The sequence below is a fragment of the Ylistrum balloti genome, unplaced genomic scaffold, assembly GCF_031769215.1.
Source record: "Ylistrum balloti isolate Yb309-2 unplaced genomic scaffold, AGI_CSIRO_Ybal_v1 Utg371224, whole genome shotgun sequence".
Classification (NCBI taxonomy): domain Eukaryota; kingdom Metazoa; phylum Mollusca; class Bivalvia; order Pectinida; family Pectinidae; genus Ylistrum; species Ylistrum balloti.
Genome location: NW_026782663.1, coordinates 885,500 through 908,399, shown reverse-complemented (window position 1 = coordinate 908,399; position 22,900 = coordinate 885,500). Strand labels below are relative to the sequence as shown.

General features: G+C 33.6%; 1 protein-coding gene across 1 annotated transcript; it reads left to right on the top strand.

The window, feature by feature from the left end:
- The first annotated feature begins 1,245 nt into the window (after positions 1 to 1,245).
- LOC132561551 (uncharacterized) lies at positions 1,246 to 21,195 on the top strand. The gene is made up of 10 exons (XM_060226251.1): positions 1,246 to 1,362; positions 14,644 to 14,698; positions 14,983 to 15,102; positions 15,400 to 15,503; positions 15,843 to 16,020; positions 17,389 to 17,528; positions 18,015 to 18,068; positions 18,757 to 18,826; positions 20,134 to 20,268; positions 20,513 to 21,195. Exons 1-10 carry the CDS (start codon positions 1,246 to 1,248, stop codon positions 21,193 to 21,195), a joined length of 1,656 nt encoding a protein of 551 aa, XP_060082234.1.
- Positions 21,196 to 22,900: the final 1,705 nt, after the last annotated feature.

Below are 22,900 nucleotides of genomic sequence, written 5' to 3'. Positions count from 1 at the left end.
TTTGAATAACAGTAAGATTGATTATGAAATACTTCTTATTATTAAACAAAATGCGATGTCTTCATAAATCTTTGAATGTAAATGCATTAGTGAACACAATTAAGGATAACTATAATGTTCAGAAGTATACAGCAGTAAGTAAAGGTGATGCTGTTAAAGAAAGATTCAATAAGGAATGGAAAAAATGGGGAAAACTTGTTAGTCTATAGTTTGTATATGTTCTATGATTATGATTAAATATAGATAGCGCCTGACATCCATGTTTATCTTATCTATTTTACTCTCAATCCCCCTGGCCTGGAGAAATGTTCTCTCTCTCTCTCTCTCTCTCTCTCTCTCTCTCTCTCTCTCTCTCTCTCTCTCTCTCTCTCTCTCTCTCTCTCTCTCTCTCTCTCTCTCTCTCTCTCTCTCTCTCTCTCTCTCTCTCTCTCTCTCTCTCTCTCTCTCTCTCTCTCTCTCTCTCTCTCTCTCTCTCTCTCTCTCTCTCTCTCTCTCTCTCTCTCTCTCTCTCTCTCTCTCTCTCTCTCTCTCTCTCTCTCTCTCTCTCTCTCTCTCTCTCTCTCTCTCTCTCTCTCTCTCTCTCTCTCTCTCTCTCTCTCTCTCTCTCTCTCTCTCTCTCTCTCTCTCTCTCTCTCTCTCTCTCTCTCTCTCTCTCTCTCTCTCTCTCTCTCTCTCTCTCTCTCTCTCTCTCTCTCTCTCTCTCTCTCTCTCTCTCTCTCTCTCTCTCTCTCTCTCTCTCTCTCTCTCTCTCTCTCTCTCTCTCTCTCTCTCTCTCCCTTCCTTTACTCTATATAAAATGTTTTTGAATCTATTTTGTTTTGTCTGTTTTGTCTCATAGTGTGATGGTGTGTGATATGTGTGAATGTTTGTGTAGAACTAGATTAATCTTCATTACTTGTAGTCTGGTACATTACTAATTAGGTGTTTGTGCAGGCATGCTGATGATGTGAGAACTTAAGATGATTCATTAATAAATACTACTATGATGATAAAGTCTCATTACTTATAATGTATGCAGGATGAGGATGATGACAATGATGTAATTGTATACATGATGGTGGTGAGGATGGTGATTTGGCTAGTGTACATTATGAAGATGTTTTGATGATGATGTACATGGTATGCATGATAATGGTGATGATGATGATGATGATGATGATAAAGATAATGATGTATGGCATGCATGAAGATGTATATGTCATTGATGATGACGATGAAATTGATGATGATAATGATGTACATGGCATGGATGATAATGATGATGTACATGACATGCATGATGATAATGATGAAGAGGGAGATGATGTACATGGCACGCACGATGAGGAGGAGGAGCGTGATGATGATGGTGATGATGGTGATGTACATGGCATGGACGATGATGATGATGATGATGATGATGATGATGATGATGATGATGATGTATCAGCTACTGTATTCTATAATACATATGAATGTGTTTGGAAGTTTTGTGTGGTGATGTATTGTTGTTATATGTTTCTGTAATTTTTAAAAATCTGGAAAAATAAAAAAAAAAATACAAAAAAAAAAAAAAAAAAAAAATTATTAATAAGACATCTAATTTCATTACATATGATTCTAATTTGTTTAAAAAAAACACACACAAATGTATTGTTTTGCACATAAGATACAATTATTTAACAATATACATATACAGGTGCAGTTTAACTGGTATTTTTCTTCTTCTGTAATTGACAAGACTAATTTATTTTTTCACGAAAAACACAAACGCATAATATAGTGTGACTTTAATCCCAATGATACAGCGAAAAGTAAAGGTGATATTACATGTTTTATTGTGTTGAAATGTTGTATTTACAATGTTGATTTCTTTTTTCATGTCAGTCTATTTTGAGGATTAGAAACAATGTAAAAGCAATATGCATGTAAAAAAACTTTTATCTGAAGGTAAAATAAAAATCGAATTTATCATACCATGTATTGATAGGAGATTAGCATATCCTTAGTCCTCAACATGAAGAATATACTTTCTTGAAACAATTAACTTTCTTTCTTTCTTTTTCTTTCTTTCTTTCTTTCTTTTATTTCTTTCACAAGATTCTTAAATATAATGCGAGACACGATGATGATAATAATGATAATAATATACTGGACGCAGGCTTATTAAGCCTATATATTCAGATCAGAGTTAAAGTGAATTAGTATCCCGAATACGGATCAGTGTGTTATTGTCTACTTCATGATTATAAACACATTCAGTTTGCCTCCAATGATTATCCAATCGGGATTCGAAAGTTTTGATTGGTGGAGACGTTACAACGGCATTAGGAAGTGAATTCCTGTGGTTTACCGTTCACAGACAGAATACTTCCTCAGATTTAGTCTGCTCCTTCTTTTTAATAGTGAAAAACTATGTTAACTCTTGATATCTTGTTAATGTTTGTATCAGGAAGTCCTCCGCGACAGCCCTATCATATCATACATGTAGTAGTTTATACTTGAATCATATCTCCTCTTATTCTTCTGTGCTCCAGTGTCGGTAGTTAAAGAATCCTTAGTTTTTCATTCCTGGCATTTGTTTCCATGTTCTTCTTTGCACATTTTCCAACTCATTTATGCTTTTTGCAGATAGTGATTCCACTCGCAGACCCCATATTCAAGGTGCGGACATACAAGCGTATTATATAAAAGACAGAACGACTTTTTGTCTAAGTACGTGTATGTTCTTCAGATGGTTCCCATTATTCTATTGGCTTTATTGACTGCATCGTGAATATGTTCGTTGAAGTTTAGGTCTTTGTCTGTTATAATGCCAAGGTCCTTTTCTTTTGTTACCTGATCTAATGTAACCTCGACTCTTCCATTTCTCTCGTCTCTATATAAGTGTAACGGTGTTTTATCGGTTTTCTTTCCTACGTGCATAACTTTGCATTTGTCCGGGTGAAATTTCATGAGCCATTTAACAGACCATTGTTGAAGCGTATCTAAATCTTTCTAGATATTTCAGTTTTCGTTATGACTGTTAAATTATCTGCAAATAAATATGTTTCTGCATTAACAGTTCCCTGAAGATCATTGATGTAAACTACAAAAAGTGATGGGCTTTAAACGCTTCCCTGTGGGTCCCACTTTTTACCGCCCGCCAGTCTGACATTTCCCCGTAACTTTGAACCCATTTAATTATTCCTGTGATAGTCTGTATGACTTTAATTTGACTAAGAGTCTTCGATGTGGGACAGTGTCGAATGCTTTCATAAAGTCTAGATAAACTGTTTGGATTGACCCCCCCCCCGATCGATAACCTGTGTCCAATTTTTAGCATCTGTAAAACAGTTGACCTTCCGTTGAAAAATACAGATTGGTGACTACTTAGGGGATTGTTCTCTTCCAGATGGGTCATTATTCTTGTTCTGATGATTTTCTCCAAAGCTTTATATAGTACACTTGTGAAGCAAATTGGCCAGTAATTTGCTGGTAATAATGTTACATTCATCGTTCATGTTTACCTATTTTATAATAAAAATGGAATGGCTCGATATTCACAATATACAAGTCAAACTTACAAAATTCTGTTAATTCTGGTTATCAGATCTTTTCGCAAAATATCTAAAACAAAAATACAGAAAACAACCTAAAAAATGTACATATTTGTATGTATGTATGTATGTATGTAGTATTTAAAGAAAAAACCGCTTACAATACGCATCATATTCTTGATATACCCAGATATAACAGAAACGATTGCTCATGATTAAGGATAAAGAACACTCAACAAGACCATAAGGAAACAATCAGAATTGCGACAGATATAAATGATATCTGTTTATTTTACCACAATCTTTTAGTTTTACAACGTACTTCAAAAAGACAGGTATCTCTGTTTACTCACATAAAATCGAAGGCAGCAATTTTGTTGTTCTATTTTCAATTCATGACGTAACGCCAATGTCAATATTGTGACACGACATTCGATACCTGACAGGCACAGTCAATGAAAAACTCCCTAGGGTATATTACACTAGTAATAAACACGTATTTTTTTTACACGTGCGAATTCATTAGATAGCACGCGAAGATAAATTCATTTAAACACACAGACTGAATCGTAGGTGAAATATGCATCTGTTTAAGAATATTTGTTTGAAAATTCAATGACGGTGTCTGTCCCCCGAAAATCCTCCGTCTCTGCGGGGTATACTTGCAGGTGCCCTTCCCTGTGGAATCACGAAGAGTTCCGACCTTAAAAACTACAAGTCCCTTTCGTATGTTAACGTGGATTTAAGTAGATAAAGTCGATATACGTAATAATGGTATACAAAATAAAAACAGTCGCTTGATCTTTCGTTTGGATTCTAGTCACCGAGAGCAATGAACTGCACCAGCTCACAAGGAAAAAAGAGCAAAACACAGGTGATTGCTGCCAAGTTGACAATTTTGAAATGGGTTCAATGATAAATTCTGATATGTTTTCATCGTGAATACAATGCAGAGACGTGATGCCGGCATCTACTTTTTCTTCTACGATCTGCACTTGAAACTTAAGTGGAAGACAAATATCATTAACCAGTATCGACATGTGACATCATTAGGAATATACGTTTGTTTATGTAGTCTATTTCTGTCGAGAAATGTCACCGTCTGATTTTAACGATTAAGTCACTGAGGTCAAGTATTCTTAGATTTAAATCTAAAGGTTATCATTGGTGAAGACAGCGGAAGTTTTAGACCGCTGAGACAAAGCAGGTTATCATTGCTTCCTGTTGTTTTCACCAATATATTATGTACCAAAAAGTTGACTTTCATGAATAATTCTCAATTCCCAGGTAAAAACAAAACAAAAACAATATTTAGTGTGAAACCGAGAAATCGCGGGACACAATGGAAAATTAGTGTTTCCTCATTCACATCATAAACGGATTTATCGGAGAAAACCCTGACATTATTTGACCGAGTTTAATAAGTTATTACTGAAAAGCAACATCGCCTGGTGCAGTTGGTAGACGTGACTACCAATATATACAACGATTAACAACCTGCCCGACCAGTACAAAAACCCCAAAAATTTAACGGTATGGATTTGGTATCATTGCCTCATTTGATTTGTTTTCTTTATACAAGGGGATATCATTCGATGGTACTGCTTATACGTAGACAATGTCTTCATTGTGAACACGTGTATCAATCATCTTGTTAAGATTAGGTGTCTTCATTGTGAACACGTGTATCAATCATCTTGTTAAGATTAGGTGTCTTCATTGTGAACACGTGTATCAATCATCTTGTTAAGATTAGGTGTCTTCATTGTGAACACGTGTATCAATCATCTTGTTAAGATTAGGTGTCTTCATTGTGAACACGTGTATCAATCATCTTGTTAAGATTAGGTGTCTTCATTGTGAACACGTGTATCAATCATCTTGTTAAGATTAGGTGTCTTCATTGTGAACACGTGTATCAATCATCTTGTTAAGATTAGGTGTCTTCATTGTGAACACGTGTATCAATCATCTTGTTAAGATTAGGTGCCTTCATTGTGAACACGTGTATCAATCATCTTGTTAAGATTAGGTGTCTTCATTGTGAACACGTTTATCAATTATCTTGTTAAGATTAGGTGTCTTCATTGTGAACACGTGTATCAATCATCTTGTTAAGATTAGGTGTCTTCATTGTGAACACGTGTATCATTCATCTTGTTAAGATTAGGTGCCTTCATTGTGAACACGTGTGTCAATCATCTTGTTAAGATTAGGTGCCTTCATTGTGAACACGTGTGTCAATCATCTTGTTAAGATTAGGTGTCTTCATTGTGAACACGTGTGTCAATCATCTTGTTATGATTAGGTGTCTTCATTGTGAACACGTGTATCAATCATCTTGTTAAGATTAGGTGCCTTCATTGTGAACACGTGTGTCAATCATCTTGTTAAGATTAGGTGTCTTCATTGTGAACACGTGTGTCATTCATCTTGTTAAGATTAGGTGCCTTCATTGTGAACACGTGTATCAATCATCTTGTTAAGATTAGGTGCCTTCATTGTGAACACGTGTATCAATCATCTTGTTAAGATTAGGTGTCTTCATTGTGAACACGTGTATCAATCATCTTGTTAAGATTAGGTGTCTTCATTGTGAACACGTGTATCAATCATCTTGTTAAGATTAGGGTTGTCTTGTATATCATAGCACATTAAATAAGATGAAATAATGTGATTTATTCTACTTGATTCGATATTTTCCCTGATTCAAAAGATTCAAAAATGACCAAAATGTAAAATCATGAAGTTTTATTTATCAACGATTCCTAGAATGATAAACATGGCACACTTGTCCCGATATGATGTACCCTTATCCTCATTATCCAAACAACACAAGATAAAGAGGCGACAGAGTTTTTACAGCTATAAAAGTCAGTATTTAACTATATGACATTGAACCTATGACCAAAGACGATAATAGTCAAAGGAAGGTGGCAACATAGGTAAACATTGTAAATTTTCGAATTATTGAAAAAAAATCGCGTCTTTAAAAAAAAGCGAGCAGTAATTCCACTGGATTTATCTGTCTAACAGACGGAAGATCGTCTGCGTTTGTATAAAATGTTGCATTACAAAATGTTTATAGCACAGTGATTTTTTTTCAAGGAATATCCAGCCATGATATGCGTGGGAGTATGCTAATTTATTGCTACAACTTAATCCTATGTTGTCATAACACAATATTGTAAAGAAAGTGTTTTAAACCCATTTTTAGTATATTTCTAAAAACGGGTTTTAAAATCTTAGTATTGAATACAGAAGTGTTGTGGCTACAGGTATTTACAAAATCAGACGTGCACGATAAACTTAAAACGATCCAGAAGCCCCGTAACCTAGCGTGATAAGATCCAGTTAATATTTTCGTCTTAAATTCTCTTAAAGAAAAATATCATTTGAATTTTTGCTTTTTCTTGGTAAATTTGAATAAAACAATATATGTGTACATGAATTTGTAATCTTATCTCTGTGACTTTAAGTTATCTAAGGTTAATATAAAAACAAACAAACAAGCAAATTCTTAAAGATCTTCCATAGCTCTACCATAATAGTTTAGAAGCATGTATGAACAGGAGAAGATATATCATTACTTTAGTTAAGGATCTTTCCATATCACATAACAACGATTTCAACACGAAATACCTCGACCTAGTCACATTTTACCTTCTAAGGGTCTGTTTGATCAAAGCCATTGATAATATTCTTAAACCAAGGATTTAAGTCCCTCCTCCCGACCCCGGTATACAATAAGTTTATAGGTAGATTTTCATTTGTGGTTATTTGATGTCGTTATGTTTATCTATTTCTCGTATTTGTCAGTTCTTTCCTGAAAAAAAAATATTGTTGTGCTTTCTCCTACGCTACAAGGTGTTAAGGTTAACGTTTTTCTTGGTGCTATTTGTGCAAATAATGATGTGCCTCTAAGGTTTGATTTTCAGTATTAGGACAGGTTTACCTTTATACCAATTACAGTAGTTTAAATTAGTTTCCATGGTTATCGATTTTCCTCATAGACATGTTGGTTATATTTTTTTCATATTTTAATTTAACACTCCATCTATTTCCCACAGAACGACTTACCTGGCTGCGTTCCCTTTTGAACCTACTCAAGCAAGTAATTAATATTAAAACACGGAAGTAAAGGATCGGCTTCTACGTGAGAAAATATAAATAGATAAAAATGAACACGTATTTACTCAAAAGAAAATCTAATATGTTTCTGTGTTAAGCAATAAATATTGGAATGTTTTTTCGTTTTAAGCTACACAAGGAAAGGATCTGTCATTACACTACACTTTTCGTCTGTAGTAACCCAGTACATCACGTGATGTGGCTTGACGCAGAGTGACGCTACTACGAAGGTCACCCATGGCGTACCTGACAGAAGGAAGCGATTCAGTCGGTCAACTAAAGCACGCAGATCTCGACAGTGTGACACATTCTAATAAAACCATGATCCTAAAACATGTATGTCTTTAAAGAGATGTACCCGATCTGTATTGTGGATACGTAATTTAATATTACTTCCTCGTAAGCCGAGTCCGAAACCGAGGTGAGATAACAGATACAGTAATATTAAATTTCCTTTAACGACACAATGCATTATAAACGTTAGTTTTTTACCCGTTTTTTCCAAAAGGGTTTCAAATTATTCTTGTTTTTTTAATATCACTACTGCTCCAGAGTATAAGTAACATGTATAAACTGCTGTGGTATTGTCCACTTTTTAAATGGTTTGCTAATTTCTGCCAGTACGATCAATGAAGGACGACAATGACCTAGTCCAATGATACTTTATTTGAATAGAAAACACAAGGATTATCATCAAGTTCTTAATGGAATTATTGATTTTGATAATTTTTATGTCAAGGCCAAATCTTTCGCACTTTTATGTCTTGTCTATGTAAAGATACGTGTACCTGTATTATAAACAGAGAAATTATTGTTTATCATATATGTTTGCATGATATTCCGAAAATACATGAGTATCAAGGTAAACTTCGATACTGAATATCATACAATGGTAAAACATGATACTACATTGGCGTTGAGGTTACCAAACTTTGAAAGTGCACAAATTCAATGTCATTCAAAATATGTTGATAACGACAATTCTTTTTCTTCCTGGTTTTTTCATCTTCATGAGAAAAGATAATTTATTTTCATTAAATGATGTTATTTTTCATCATTACCTCGTACAGCTTACTTAATGAGAAGTAAACTAGACACGATGAGGAATATAAAAGTTCTAGCGAAATAAATGACAAAGACGTAACAAAATAGATGCCAGTTCGAATGCTGAGTTAATGCGACCACAGGTGCAGTTAAGTGTCAGATTTCATGCGTTATAAACATCGTTTTTTCTGAGCTAAGATCCATTACATGAAAGCGTCCTTATGTCTTCATCTTATCGGCAATGTAGCATATCGCTGTTATGGTAATAGATAAGTACATCTATCGAGTAACTATATCAGTTTATTCGGCACAATACGTTTTATTAACACACCAATTATAAACATAGGAATACTACCAACTTTATGATAGTTAAATATCCATTCAAAGTCGAACTCCATTATTTCGAAGTCGACAGGACCGCTGGTGAACTTCGAGTTATCCGAGTATTTGAATTAAGTGAGATCGAATGTTTAGTGTAAAATTTTGGATAGACGAAAGACTTCGAATTAAACGGGGTCTTAGAGTTATAAGAGTTCGAGATAACGAGGCTCGCATGTAATTATCCATCATTTGACCTTGACTCGCGAAATGATCGAGCTTCCTTCTGATGATATTTTCTTACAAAGAAAGCATCAGGGACATTCTAATTATTTTGAATTTTCCATTTCTTGATAGCAACATTCCTGCGACTTCAACATGTGGTGTTTGTACATCGTAGTTAATTCGATATTCAATGGCTTCTAGTTAAATTCACAACACAGGCGTTCGTAAGATGTATATGTATGGTCGGCATGGTGATCTCACTAAGTTAAGGAATATTCCATTTCCCCTGAAACTATAAAGGCGGACGAGTTCGATGCTCTTTATATTCCTGGTGTTTTGTTAGCTTAGATCTTATATGGGAATGTGATATTACTTAATTTGATTTACGACTTATCGCCTAACTGTGGCTAAGCAATATAACTGAAGCGCAACTGTCGAAAACAAGCTGATTGTGTCGTCTTTTCAATAGGCGATAGGCCACAATGCACTACTATCTAAATAACACACAGTTGTACATTACTCGAAAGATGTTAGTGTTTTTCATATCGCAAGACGCGGAAAAAAGGAAAGAACTGTAATTGAACATTATCTATTAAAATGGTGTGTAGTTCAAGATATTTATGTATATTAGCAAAGTATGAGGAACTATTTTCCCGATTGTCATAATAACGAGTCTTTCCATGACGCCGATGCAGGTAAAAGAAATCACCTTCTGGGTTTTTACCTGTTCTATTTTAGCTAGCGCCCTATTGGTCTAAGTGTACACTGATACCATGGTGATTTACGGAAGTTTTAATTGTTCTATGTAAACTAGCCGCAACGCGTCACATCTCGTAATCAGGATTCGTACATGCACGTACATGCATGCACATCTGCTCAAGTGAAGACATGTCGTCTGCTTTTTGGTTTATCGTTGGACTTTACGTTTTGGTCGTTCAAGTTAAATGTAGTGCACGACCGAGCGAAACCGACGCGTGGGGTATCGAGACTTGCGTAATACAGGTAAGTGGATAATGCTCTCTTATGACATTTAACGTATTATATTCATAAGTAAAAAATATTAACATGTATCTGATCAAACATGTAAATCTATATAAAAGTATTTCGTGGGTATTTTACGAAAAAAGTTTTCACCAGATTTTTTTATTATATTTATTTTTGATGTTTTAATTAATTTCTATTTTTTATTTAAATAAAACGGTGAAGGTGTTCACTGTTATATATTTTTTCGCGTTATATCAATAATCATACCAAACTAGAGGTTTTGCTGATGATTTTGATAACTAAAGCTAAATCATTTCAACTGACGAGATACTTCTTTACTTTGTATGTCAGTGGTATTAATTTAAATCTTACACTCTTCATTGCTGTAGTTTTTCTTTCGCTTTTTTCATAATTTTCATAAAATAATTATCTTTAACGGGGTTTTTTCCCAGAACAAGCAACAAAAAAACTGATTCATCAGCATTAAAGAAAAAATATTCCGGAAACAAGTTTTCTATACTATTTTTGTTAAAGATTAATAATTGACTTTAAGTTGTGTTATGACATTAAGCTTTTTAAAAATGTTTTATATATTTTACAAATATATCGTCAGATTACCTATCTTTGTTAACCAATGTCAAGCGATCGACACGCAACATTAAATGCCAGATTAAATTATATTTAATATGAAATGTAATCTTTGAAGAAAAGCGTTTCCTTTTGTATCCATCTCTGATTACCAACCTATCATGTATTGTTTTCATAAGTCTTGATAGCCTGAACAGCTAAATACTTGTAGCTGGTTGTGGCGTCACAGTAGTAAGATGATTACGCAGTAACGGCGAGGACACGATGCGCCGTGTTGGAATGCTGTTACGTTCTAAATGCGGCTCAATACAATACTTACATATGGATTTTATAGAGCGCAGAAAGAGGAAATATAGGAGAAATAAATGATAATATACAGCGTAAACAAACTCTATATCCGGGGTTCAAGCATCAGGTTTTTCTGTCGTCTTATCAGCATAGATATCATGTAATGCGACGCGTGCCATTTGCTACTGACAGCTGCACCTGTTACATATAAAACAGTTCAGTCAATAAAATGACACGTATTTATCAAGTATGTCAGCATTTATCTCAAACAGTCAATAATAGCGTACTTGTCATGGCAATAATTTTCTTGTTTGCTGAATATTCTAAATGTTTGGAGTAAAAAAAAAAGCATTCTGCTTCTTAATCACTTTGATATTTATCGAAATGTGGAGTTCAGAATTCAAAATATATACATATTACCACTTGATGCGATCTTTATCAATAGAAAGGAATTACACATAAGAGATAAGTTAAAACCTTTGTTTACAACACAGCGACAGTATTACAGCATTTTTGAAAATTTTCTTTAAATATTGCAGAAGTTGCATTTTAAATATAACATATGTACACAATAAAATGAAAGCTTATGCTATCAATAGCGTGCTTACATATATAGTGAAATTATCAGTTTTTGTGGAGGGTTTAATTTCGTTTATCTTTATTAATTAAGGCTTATAATCATTAGATTGTTGAAAATGAATTCATCAACGAGATATAAAGTCCCCTTCCAACCCACCACAAAAAAAAAAAAATAAATAAATAAAATTTTTTTTAAAAAAATACATTTTTGATACGATCTTATCACTACCTACAGTCTTCATGCTGAAACAATCTTCCTATTGTGCCTGTGTGAAAATCAGGTTGGATATTCGAAATACAATGGTCAATTATATAAACTTAATTGTCTTGATATTATGATAGGGATTAGCTGATGAAGATGCTACCATAAGCACCAAATGCATCTCAGCATCAAATGAATTTTAAAAAGTGATACAGTTGACAATAGATCAATAGTAGGGATATTAAAAACAATCAGACATGTATCTATTACTGGAGGAAAGCTTGCTTTCAAATATATGTCAAGTTATATATAAAAACCCAAAAGTTAAAAATGAAGTTGATGTCACGTAAAAAGGGGAGTCTGACTCTAGATCATGTTAAGTTGAGAACATATGTTTTTTGACATGTCTTGAATAATCCAGAACTGTTTGTATTTAAGCAAGCGTGGCCATGTCGTTCTATGATGCAGATTTGTTGGTTTCTAATTCACCCTTTTACCAACAGACAAAAAGGGCATCGTACTTTAAACATAACCTACTTCACATTTAGTTGTTTCTCAGTAACTTGAGATAGTCCTGCAGCTTTTGTAAACAAAAATCTAGATAAGAAATCGTAAACAAATTTGAAGGACGTCATTTACATAATGATAATATTATGTGTGAATATCACACATACACACACACACACACACACTCACCAATATACTATAAAGTTACTTCAATAAATCACGAACTCTGTTACAACACTGAAATTGCTTATCTGAATAATAATGGTGCTAAACAAACGACAAACGTAATTATTCTAACGCGTTGTTATCATAGTGATAGCGTTACAACACAAATAAAGAAACCATACCGACAGTAACATTAAACTAAAAGCTTTTGTATAGAAATGCTACATCATTCAATCCGTTTGCTGTGAATTTCTGAACATATTTATTGTTCTTTTGACAAATGTTGCAATCTATGTCTCATTTGATAACATTGTTACTTTTTTTTCAAAAAAGGAAGGTATTTGACCAAAACTCATACTAAACTTAATCCATTGAGAACAAACCCAACTGCTTACAAAAGTAGCGTCCCCATGCGTAGAAAAGTTTGAAAAATGTAGGTTAGGAGATTCTTTAAAAGGTAATTTTGAAAAGAAAAATTTTAAATGCCATCAGCTTTTTAATGTCTTTTCATGGACGAGAGAATTTTAAATAAAAGCGAATCAGGAACAAGGAAGTATTGGGACGACGAAGAAATTGCAGACAGACTCTAGTAAGAGATGAATGGTACACCTACAGGAAGGTAACACTCGATAACAGTGTATATAGAAGCCAAAAGGTCAATACACCCACTGGCCTAGAAATCAATACCCGTCACTAAAACTAGCAATTAGGCAATTATTATTTACGAAACATAGAATCATATTACGTAATGCATGATGGTTAGATACAATTTCAAATGGTTGTTAAATTGCATATAAATTATAGCAACTGTATGGAGTGATGTTCTATCAGTACTGACACAAAATCTTTGTGGAGAGGTACCTGTTGCATTATGGACGAAACTGCCTTGAAAATACATCTTGTATAAGGATTTAAATGTTTGTGAATTTCTGTATGGAACAGAACATATAGACATGTACTCAATAACAAATCTGTATTTGTTTACACTAACATAAAATAATCAACGACTTAATTTCATATTTAAGCGTATGCGTGATTTGTATATATATCACAACGCAATATCATGTGGTAGTTGATATAATTCTGTATTTAGATAAAGGTTTTATGTATGATGATTACGGAGTTAAGTCCCTTACGTTTCGATAATAGTGGTTGACGGAATAGTGTCCAGTTTGGTTCATGTAATTATCATTGAAATTATAATAAATGAAAACACTTATTTATTTTCTTACGTTGCTGAATAACAATCTGCAGTACTTTTAAGGTAATTTGTTAACAACACAACCCCCTTTACTGAGACGAGTGTTTGACTTTTTTGGCTATCGCCAGGATACAGTGTACGTTCATTGACAGCCATGATTGGTTAAAGCGCAAAAAAGAAACTTCTATCTTAGTATAAAAGTATCTCCTAATACCGGCACCAAATATATGGGTTCTTGGAAAGCTGTATGCAAGTATACTAAGTGAATACTTAACGCTGCTCAAAAATTATCTGATGTATAAAAATTACGAAATTTATTTAATTATGGGACTGCTGTACCTCCCCATCTCGATTTTGACTTTTTTTTCAATCACGTTGGATGTTCTTCAGCCGCCTCATAGGCCTCAAAATTTAGGCCCATAGCATCACTGAAGAGTCCTAGAAGGAAAAAATAGCTGTATGATGCGGCTTTATGCATTGTTCTAACTCCAACTTATTAAAAGGTGTTATTCACTTGTGTGTGTTTTGTACAATCATTAAAGTTATACTGTAAGTAAACATATTCAAGAGCCCATGATTTAGGCCATTTTCAAAAATAAAATAAAAAAGGGAAAAAAAGGATACAGTGAAAAATATATATAACATAATTTATGGTTGTTTTTTGGTTTCCGGAAAGGAAATCATTTTTGTTAAAAATGTTTGATTCACCACGAAAACATTGGTACATCCAATGCAAGTAGAATTTACAGTATATTGGTTGTTATTGTAATGTGTGGTCTGTGTTCTGTCGGTATGCTTTTAAATGGTTGAAAGGAGCTTTTCAATATATTTGTCTTTATTGGATACTTTTTTGTTTGAAGCTTGCATATTATCAATCTCTGTTTTGTTTTCAGGATGAATGTAAAACCAAATCCTATGGATGTGACATTCAAGAAATCAATGAAAAAGGTACTTTTGTAGTTACATGGAATTCTGAAGAGATTTTCTATCGAATATAGGATCCTTGATAAAGCCCTCAATCAATACAGAGGTAGAAATATTTATATAGCTCAGTTGCTGCACTTCATATCATGCCCTAGTTTCATTGAATTTGAATTAAGATTATGGTTCTGATGCAATTTTGGTAATTTCTTCTTTGTTGTTGTTATTGTTGGTGCTGGTGCCGGTAACGTTGTCGTCGTCGTTGTCGTTATCGTTGTCATCGTCATTGTTGTTATCTTTTTATTTTGTAGATTTCACAAAGAAAAATACAAATTGTAAACAGAGTGTGGATAGTTTAATACAAAATGTGACTAATGATGGCTTGGCGATAGTGACGTTCCGTATACGTACCCAAAGATGTCCTAGAAATCGTATGTAAAAGAAAATGATCAACATACTTTAATGTCTGATTTGGACACATTGATCTTATGAAAATTTAAAGATGCAAATATTTACGAAATCACGAAAAATAATGATATCATGTATGTATCAGATAATAGATTATCAATATCTCAAAGAGACTGTTATCCCATTGTGCAGAGCAGTACTCTCCATAGGTGCCGCTATGCACTCTGGGAATGATTGCACGCCTGTATACAAGGACAGCGATTAAACTAGATACAACGATATGCAAGTCATAAGTAAATGAACCCATTTGCTGCATACAGAAAACAGATCCCGTGGTGTGGTTATAGAACTCACCTTGTCTCGTGACGATGACTTCGATTACAAGATCTTTGCTTTAGAAACGAAACGAAGACTGCAGACTAAGGTAAGTGTACAATAAATTTATACCTACATATCAGAGTACATAAATAGTATGCACCCTGAAATTTAAAAAACCCAATCAATCCGTTTTACAAAATAATACATGCTCTAAAAGAATAAAATGTGAAAACCTATACTGAAAAAGCAGTCTGTTTGTTCGAATTCATTCTCATTCTTTCTTAACAGACGAAAAGGAGATTAAACTGCCATTAATTATTTTTATTTACTGCAAAGAGAATATTCTCGATAGTCATATATTACTTCGTTACATATATGTTTTCAATATTTCTATAAATGTGAAGCATATATTTTGACTTGCCATCTTATATTGATGTTATTTCAGAGTGGTCCTATTTATTTCAAACTAATGGTGACTTTGCCTAACATAAAAGCTTTATTCATTACGCGAGTGTCCCCGATACAAACAAGGAAGGGAACTAAGTCTTTAATGAGACTTCCGATTATTGTTGGAGATGCCGAAGAACGCAATACAAATGTCGAGAAGATAAACCAGCCAAACGGTAAGTGTCTGATAAAAAGCCAAGGCAAGTAGAATTAAACAGTTATTATACAACAAATGAAATGACTCTTATGGTGGTGAATTTACTTAAGAAATATTCTCTTAAATTTTCTTTGCTTACTTGTGTGTAATCTGCATTTTTCACGAATATTTTAAATGAAGCGAGTTAGCGTGTTTTCTTGAAATATGTTTACACATAAAAAAGGGGGAAATAAAAAAAAAGAAACCAAAAACAACCCGAATATTTCTTATATTTACATTTTAAAAGTTAATTTCCTTATTTACCCAATTAAAAAGAAGGATATCATTGGACGTTATACAAACTGTAGGAAATGTCCGACAACTGATGGAATAGCAAATAGCTAATACCAGTTTGGCGTTAAAGGTTGTCAAACTTGACGTTTAAAATCGTTGGTGAGGTCAATAACATCGAAGGACTTTTAAAAGGCAGAAAACATTACACTTCTGCCTGTTAACACTTACCAAAAACATAAATAACATCTATTTGGAGTCTGGTTAAGTGAGGCTTTGCTCTAAATATACACTTCTCAGCATACATTGCTTGTGTTTTAAGTTTACTTTCGTCATGTACTGATATCTAGTTACCTTTACATTCATCATGTACTGGCATCTGGTTACCTTTATTTTCATCAGGTTCTGGCATCATGTAACATTTACTTTCATCATGTACTAGCATCTGGTTATCCTATTTGGATTATTTACCCCTGATTTTGAAGTTTTCTTTGTTTTTCTTTTCATGATACAAGCTGTTTATAAGTCATTCATACAGATAGAAGGGGATGCCCCAATCTCCGTGTGGCTCGTTAATAGTGAAAGCTTTCGATAGAAAACACAAGTGATGTTTTATAATTAATACTTAAACATGTTTTCTACTGATTTTTCAAAATTATGATTTGATTATGTAACGTCGTTTTAATGATGGGTGGTTTATCTATTGGCTACTACACAAGTTTACATTTTTGACTGACAGATCAGAAACAAGCAGCTGGACACAACTTTGATACAATAATATCTGTATATAACAGTAGAGCGAAATAATGAGTTAACATGCATCGTACAGCCGTTTCATACAAATATTAATACGAGGTGCCTTGGTGTTTCTTCTTTATCGACACCGAGAAATCTAACCAGTGTTACCCTCTCATTGAGATAACTAGCGTATTGGCAAAGACACCTATATCCTACTCATAGAAAACACCTATGCAATGACCTACAATAGGTTATGGTGCAAATATTATAAAATCTACAATCTTGATAAAGGTCACCAACATTCATTGTCTTTCATGATCTATAAAAGTTTCTGCATGCTGTATAATACAATAACTAGAAATGGTTTTATCTTTCACAGTTGAAAACAAATGCAGATGTGAAGACATCACGTATACAACGAACAAGACAATATCCCTCAATCTATGTGGTTCTCAGCTTCTAAAATATGCCACGGTAACACTTCAAGGTTCCGATAGTATCTACACACCAACGAATAAGGTATGACTGGTTCAAGCCATTTTGATAATACCCTTAAAACGATAATGATCAGGTTTTCTACCACAGTTAACAGATGAAGTTTCATTAAGTAAAAACTACAGTTTTTGTCGAGATAGGCTTTATGAGTTTGACTTGTTATCGAGGTTTAAGGGTTATTCATGAAATAAAGTAATTATAACAAGAAAGATAAATTGTATTTATGAAGTGTTGAATCTTATTTGAGGATAAGGAGAAGTGAAGTAAAGCGACCCTTTGCTAATAACAAAAGTCAATACGCTTCCATTGAAGGAGTAATTTAATTAAAGGACATGCCTTTCATAAGACTGCTTTTAGTTAAATGCTTTCAAACACGCTTCTGTCGGGTCTGTATTACATAACATGTCCTGTTGGAGTTAAAAGATATCGCATGAGTATATCAGTTACAAGGAATCACTATCGTGACGTCTGTATTATTATGCTTCTACAGATTATTTTTTGCAATTACAGAGTGACTGCGAAGAGAATTATTTAAACTTGCCCGGCGGTGTCTATACAGTTTTGGTACGTTATTGAAGATACGCCAATTTTCACTATACTTTGTCTTTTAAATAAAAATAGCTGTCATTCATGGAATCAGAATACAATACCACATATATCTATCTTAGGTAGTATGATTATTTATTTATTTTCAAATCAAAACTTCATCGGATAAATATTTTCTTCTAAAGTCTAAAATACTCTATACCATTCCATAATAGAACAATTGTCTTTTGAAATATTATTTAGTTATTATCGAGGTATCTAACTAATTCAAACATATTGATAAATGATCAATTAAAAAAATTTGACTCCTGTGTCTAATAAGGTCCTTTTAAATTTTGTTTGCCAAACTTTAATATAAAAATTTGAATTTTTAAATCTTAAAACTTGACTTGGCCCTGCCATAATTGCTTGGTACTATACTCTAAATAGGAACTTTTAAAAACTCTCATCATAGAATGGAACACATTTCATATTTTACTGAAAGTTCTTGTGTCCAAATATTCGTTAAATTCTTTTTGATCAGTTACCCCTGTAAGCAGAAAGTATTTTTCATTGTAATATCGTTTTTGACTGTCTGTTTTGTTTTCGTTCTGTGATATAATATAATGACGTCATCGAATAATTCTATCTTAATATATTCTCATGGTTAAGCTAAACATTTGATGGAACGTACTCTAAACTGTCTTTTTGATATGGAATATTACAGACCCATTTCGAATGTAAAAACAACAAAAGTGTGGTATGTCCAAAGAAAATCACCATTCAGACAGAAACAGGTAAATATATATATATGTGTGTGTGTGTGTGTGTGTGTGTGTGTGTGTGTGTGTGTGTGTGTGTGTGTGTGTGTGTGTTTGTGTGTGTGTGTCATTTATTTGTTGTAGTATATCTGCTCACACATAACCGTGTTTCAACAATTTTTTACTCTTTGCTTGCAATCACTGAAAAAGAAATGAACTAAAAGACGTGCAATTATTATGCATTATTATAAAAAGGTTATACCACTTTTATGCTTCAATTTTCATATTTCTCTTATTTTGCATTTTAAATTGCTTCTTTAATGTCTTTACAAGGAAATATTTCATCTTTCTTGTCGGCATATGTATAGTCCCATAACGTAACAAGTTTGTTCCATTTATTAATTTAGTTTTACTCGTTTAATCATTAAAAATAATATCTCAGCAAGTATAATTGGTAAATCTAATGGTAATCTCTCCTCGCCAGTATAGAGTTTCCAAAAAACATCAAGAAAATGCCAACATGGCAACATCATCATAATCAAACTAAAACTCCATAAAACTAGGGCATGATATGAATAAATGAGTTGAACGATAACTCCTGAAGGACAATAAGACCAGGTGTTCCGGAACAGTAAGCGTCGTCTGCTTTATTGACGGCACCCGCCATGTAAATCTTAGTCAATGCAAGTAATCAATGCCACGCTCTCACCTGAGAAAAAGAAAACTTCTCCGAAATTTTCATCAACCTGCATTATTGGAACCCTTGTGTTACGAGTCTGCCAGTCAGTTGAATATCGAAGCAACTGCGACATATAAATACTATAGGTTGGAGATGCATGTATATTGCTCTACAGAAATGGAAAATTCACATTGATGGAAAGCTGTCCATGTTGGCTTCGTTGTCAGAAAATATTGGAAAAGGAAGTTCTCATAACAAGAGAACGAAGGCGTTCCTTCAGTTGAGAGTGGGTTATGGCGGTGTGCAGGGTTGAAGAATCACATCCTCTAGGTTAGCGGAAAATCTATAACACGTATTGACAATATATATTAATCCAGAAATTACACCACATACTGGTGGTAACGCACGTGTCTTTCATCTATGCAACAGGCTTTCGATTCCCCGATCGGGCGTGAAAAGGTATGGGGGTCACCCGCATGACCACGTGGGTTTTCTTTGGGTGCTCCGTTTTCCTCTCACGGTAAAACATTCGCTCTCCCGTGCGGATAACAAGAGTGAATAGCTTGTTTTGCAAATGATGTTATACGTATATAGTTAAATTTGACTTTTCAATGATTATATGTGAGTGTTTCTGAGAAACATAAACTTATTTATAATTCACCAGATAGCGTCAAAACAAAACCGACCGAAGATGCTGTTGATGTGAACAAAGTTTTATGGATTGTTGGAACATCTACCGGAATTGTGATGGCTCTCATTGTTTTGACGTATGGGATGTTAATGTGTCGTCATCATAACGGTAAAGAATTTTTTTTTTGACATTGACAATCAAAGAATAAATGAATCTATCAGATTTTCTGCTTTTTCGATGAAATCGGGAAAAAACCATGAAATTTCTTTAAAAGTATTGATAAAGATCTTAAATTCACTTACAGGATATATCTGTATGACTCATTTTGTCTGGCTAGACAAATATAAACGTAATCGAAAACTCCAATTTTGTAAGATATAGATTTAATGAAGTCATATTGTAATTTTTGCAGCTGTAAAAAGGCTGAAAGAAAGGAAGAGGAGAATCAAAGAACGAAATGACATTATGCTTGTTTACATCGGTGATTCTTTACCAAAAGAGAAGATAGGAGAATTTGCTAGCCTACTTTTTAAGGATTCTCAACTTCCGGTCCATTTTGTCGATGATAAAGCGTCCCAAGGACAGATATTTAGCAATAAGTTTGATTGGCTTGACAAATGTGTGCAGGATAGCTCAAACTTCGTTTTCATAGCATCCAAAGACCTCTACACATTACTTAAAAGTCAAGGAAATGCGGATTTCATTTTGCATTCTGAGGGAAATCTTGCATTAGGTACCGAAAGCGAAAACGATTGGTTGGCACAGACTTTTTGTTATGTGATGAACTTACTGCGAGGAACACAATTTTCTGGACTGAAAAGGCGGCGCTTCTTTATCGTATCGTTTGACTGTGAAAAAAGACAAAGAAATGATTACGCACATAAGATATCAAAACTTAGTATATTTCAAAGTAAAGGTACCAAGATATGTTATGTTTCACAGGAACAACCCATGACTGTCCCTGTGAAGTTACTGCTGGCACTGCGTGCAAGCAAACATTCCAAACAATCAGCCGGGAATGATGATGATACCATGGAACAAGGAAGACTTTTACCAATGGAAGACTCAAATGAAAATATCCCAAATGATGTATAATGTGAATGATGCCTTAACTGGATCTGATACTATATCATATAGAACAAAAGTATCCTACCCTTTTATAGATTTTTCATTTAATGATATAGAAAACGATACAGTCATTATATTATGGTCGTCGTTCTTGATACTCCATATCACCCATGGGAAAATTTCATTGATTTAAGTTTATAAAATATATATTACTAACGCATATGCGGTAATTGCCAATCAAGTTGTGAGACTTTGAATATCCGGATAATATCATTCACACGAAAATATAATTGATTAAAGTCAACAGTATTTTACATCGTACAATGAAATCAATTGACAACTATGTATGATTTTAAGGTATGAAACTTTCAATATATTCCCTAAAATAATTATATAACAGAATTCTAGTCCGAAGTAAGAACGCTTGTTAAATCAATATCTTATCATTGATGGAGTATTAAAAGTATTGCTTTTGTGAAAAAGAATTATACAAAACTATTATAGACCATTCCAGATATTCGATTGATAAATATTTACATACAGTTTATTATTTTTAGAGTTATATTATGAATTTTCTAAACACATGTCTCCTTACTATATGTATATATAAATGAAATGTTTATACATCGTTTTATACACTGTCTCATTTTAATGGTATTTTTCAATATATTTTTTAATTAATTTTATTGTTATTACATTTTGTCAGATTTTTCTGAGGTCAAAATCAAAAGAGAATTTATGTAAGTTATACTGATGTAGACCTAATTGTGTTCACACTATATTCAACATGTAGATGATATTTTGAAAAATAGTTTGTATCAATATAGCACGAATATCGATGAATATTCCAAGAACCGGGAAGGTCGAATGGTTAAGGCATCTGACCTTTGGGTCGCGGGTTGGAGACCTAGCAGGTACTCGCCGGCGGTCGATGGATTTTCTCTGGGAACTCCGGCTTTCCTCAACCACCCAAAACTAGTACATCCTTAAACGACACTGACTGTTAATAGGACGTAAAATACTTCACTAAAACTGAACAATATTGTATACCTTACTATGATTCTTTATTTACGTGTATAAAGATATATTGATAATCCTAACTTTGCTGACATATAACGTAATGATCGTCATGTAAATGAACAATTGAGAAGACTTTGGTATTTCAGCGCTACACTGGCATTTCATAAATCCGGCCAAAGAGTGAATCCCCAGTTGATTCAGTGAAGTTTCACTGTAAGTTAACGTACATCATAATAGTACTGGGTGTGGTGAGTTTTGTTCGTTTTTTACATGTTTATTTTTTATCATTATTCAGTTGATATAAAATCGATGTGTCGGAGAGGTTTATTGAAGTGATGTTTCTATGTCAAAAATGACGACACAATATGCAATTTCATTTTTAACATTTAACCACGTATAGTGTCATTCACGTGACGTGGACACTGAATTATATAATAATGCTTTTAGAATCAACTGTTCTGCTGAAATGTTTTTGAAATTTTTTTTTTTTTTTTTTGCCAACATCAGATGTTGGGCTGTTCAAATCACTCTACGTCTATGGTCAGGCCTTAAATACGTCTTCTTATCGCTAAGAAGTAAATGATGCATCTCCCTTGGTCCATAGCGGAATATCAGGAAAGCTTTAATGACTGATATTAGGCTATCTTGAATTTGAAAATGAAATTTTGTCTGGAAATTTGACAACGAAATCTGTTACCGATATACACGGGAT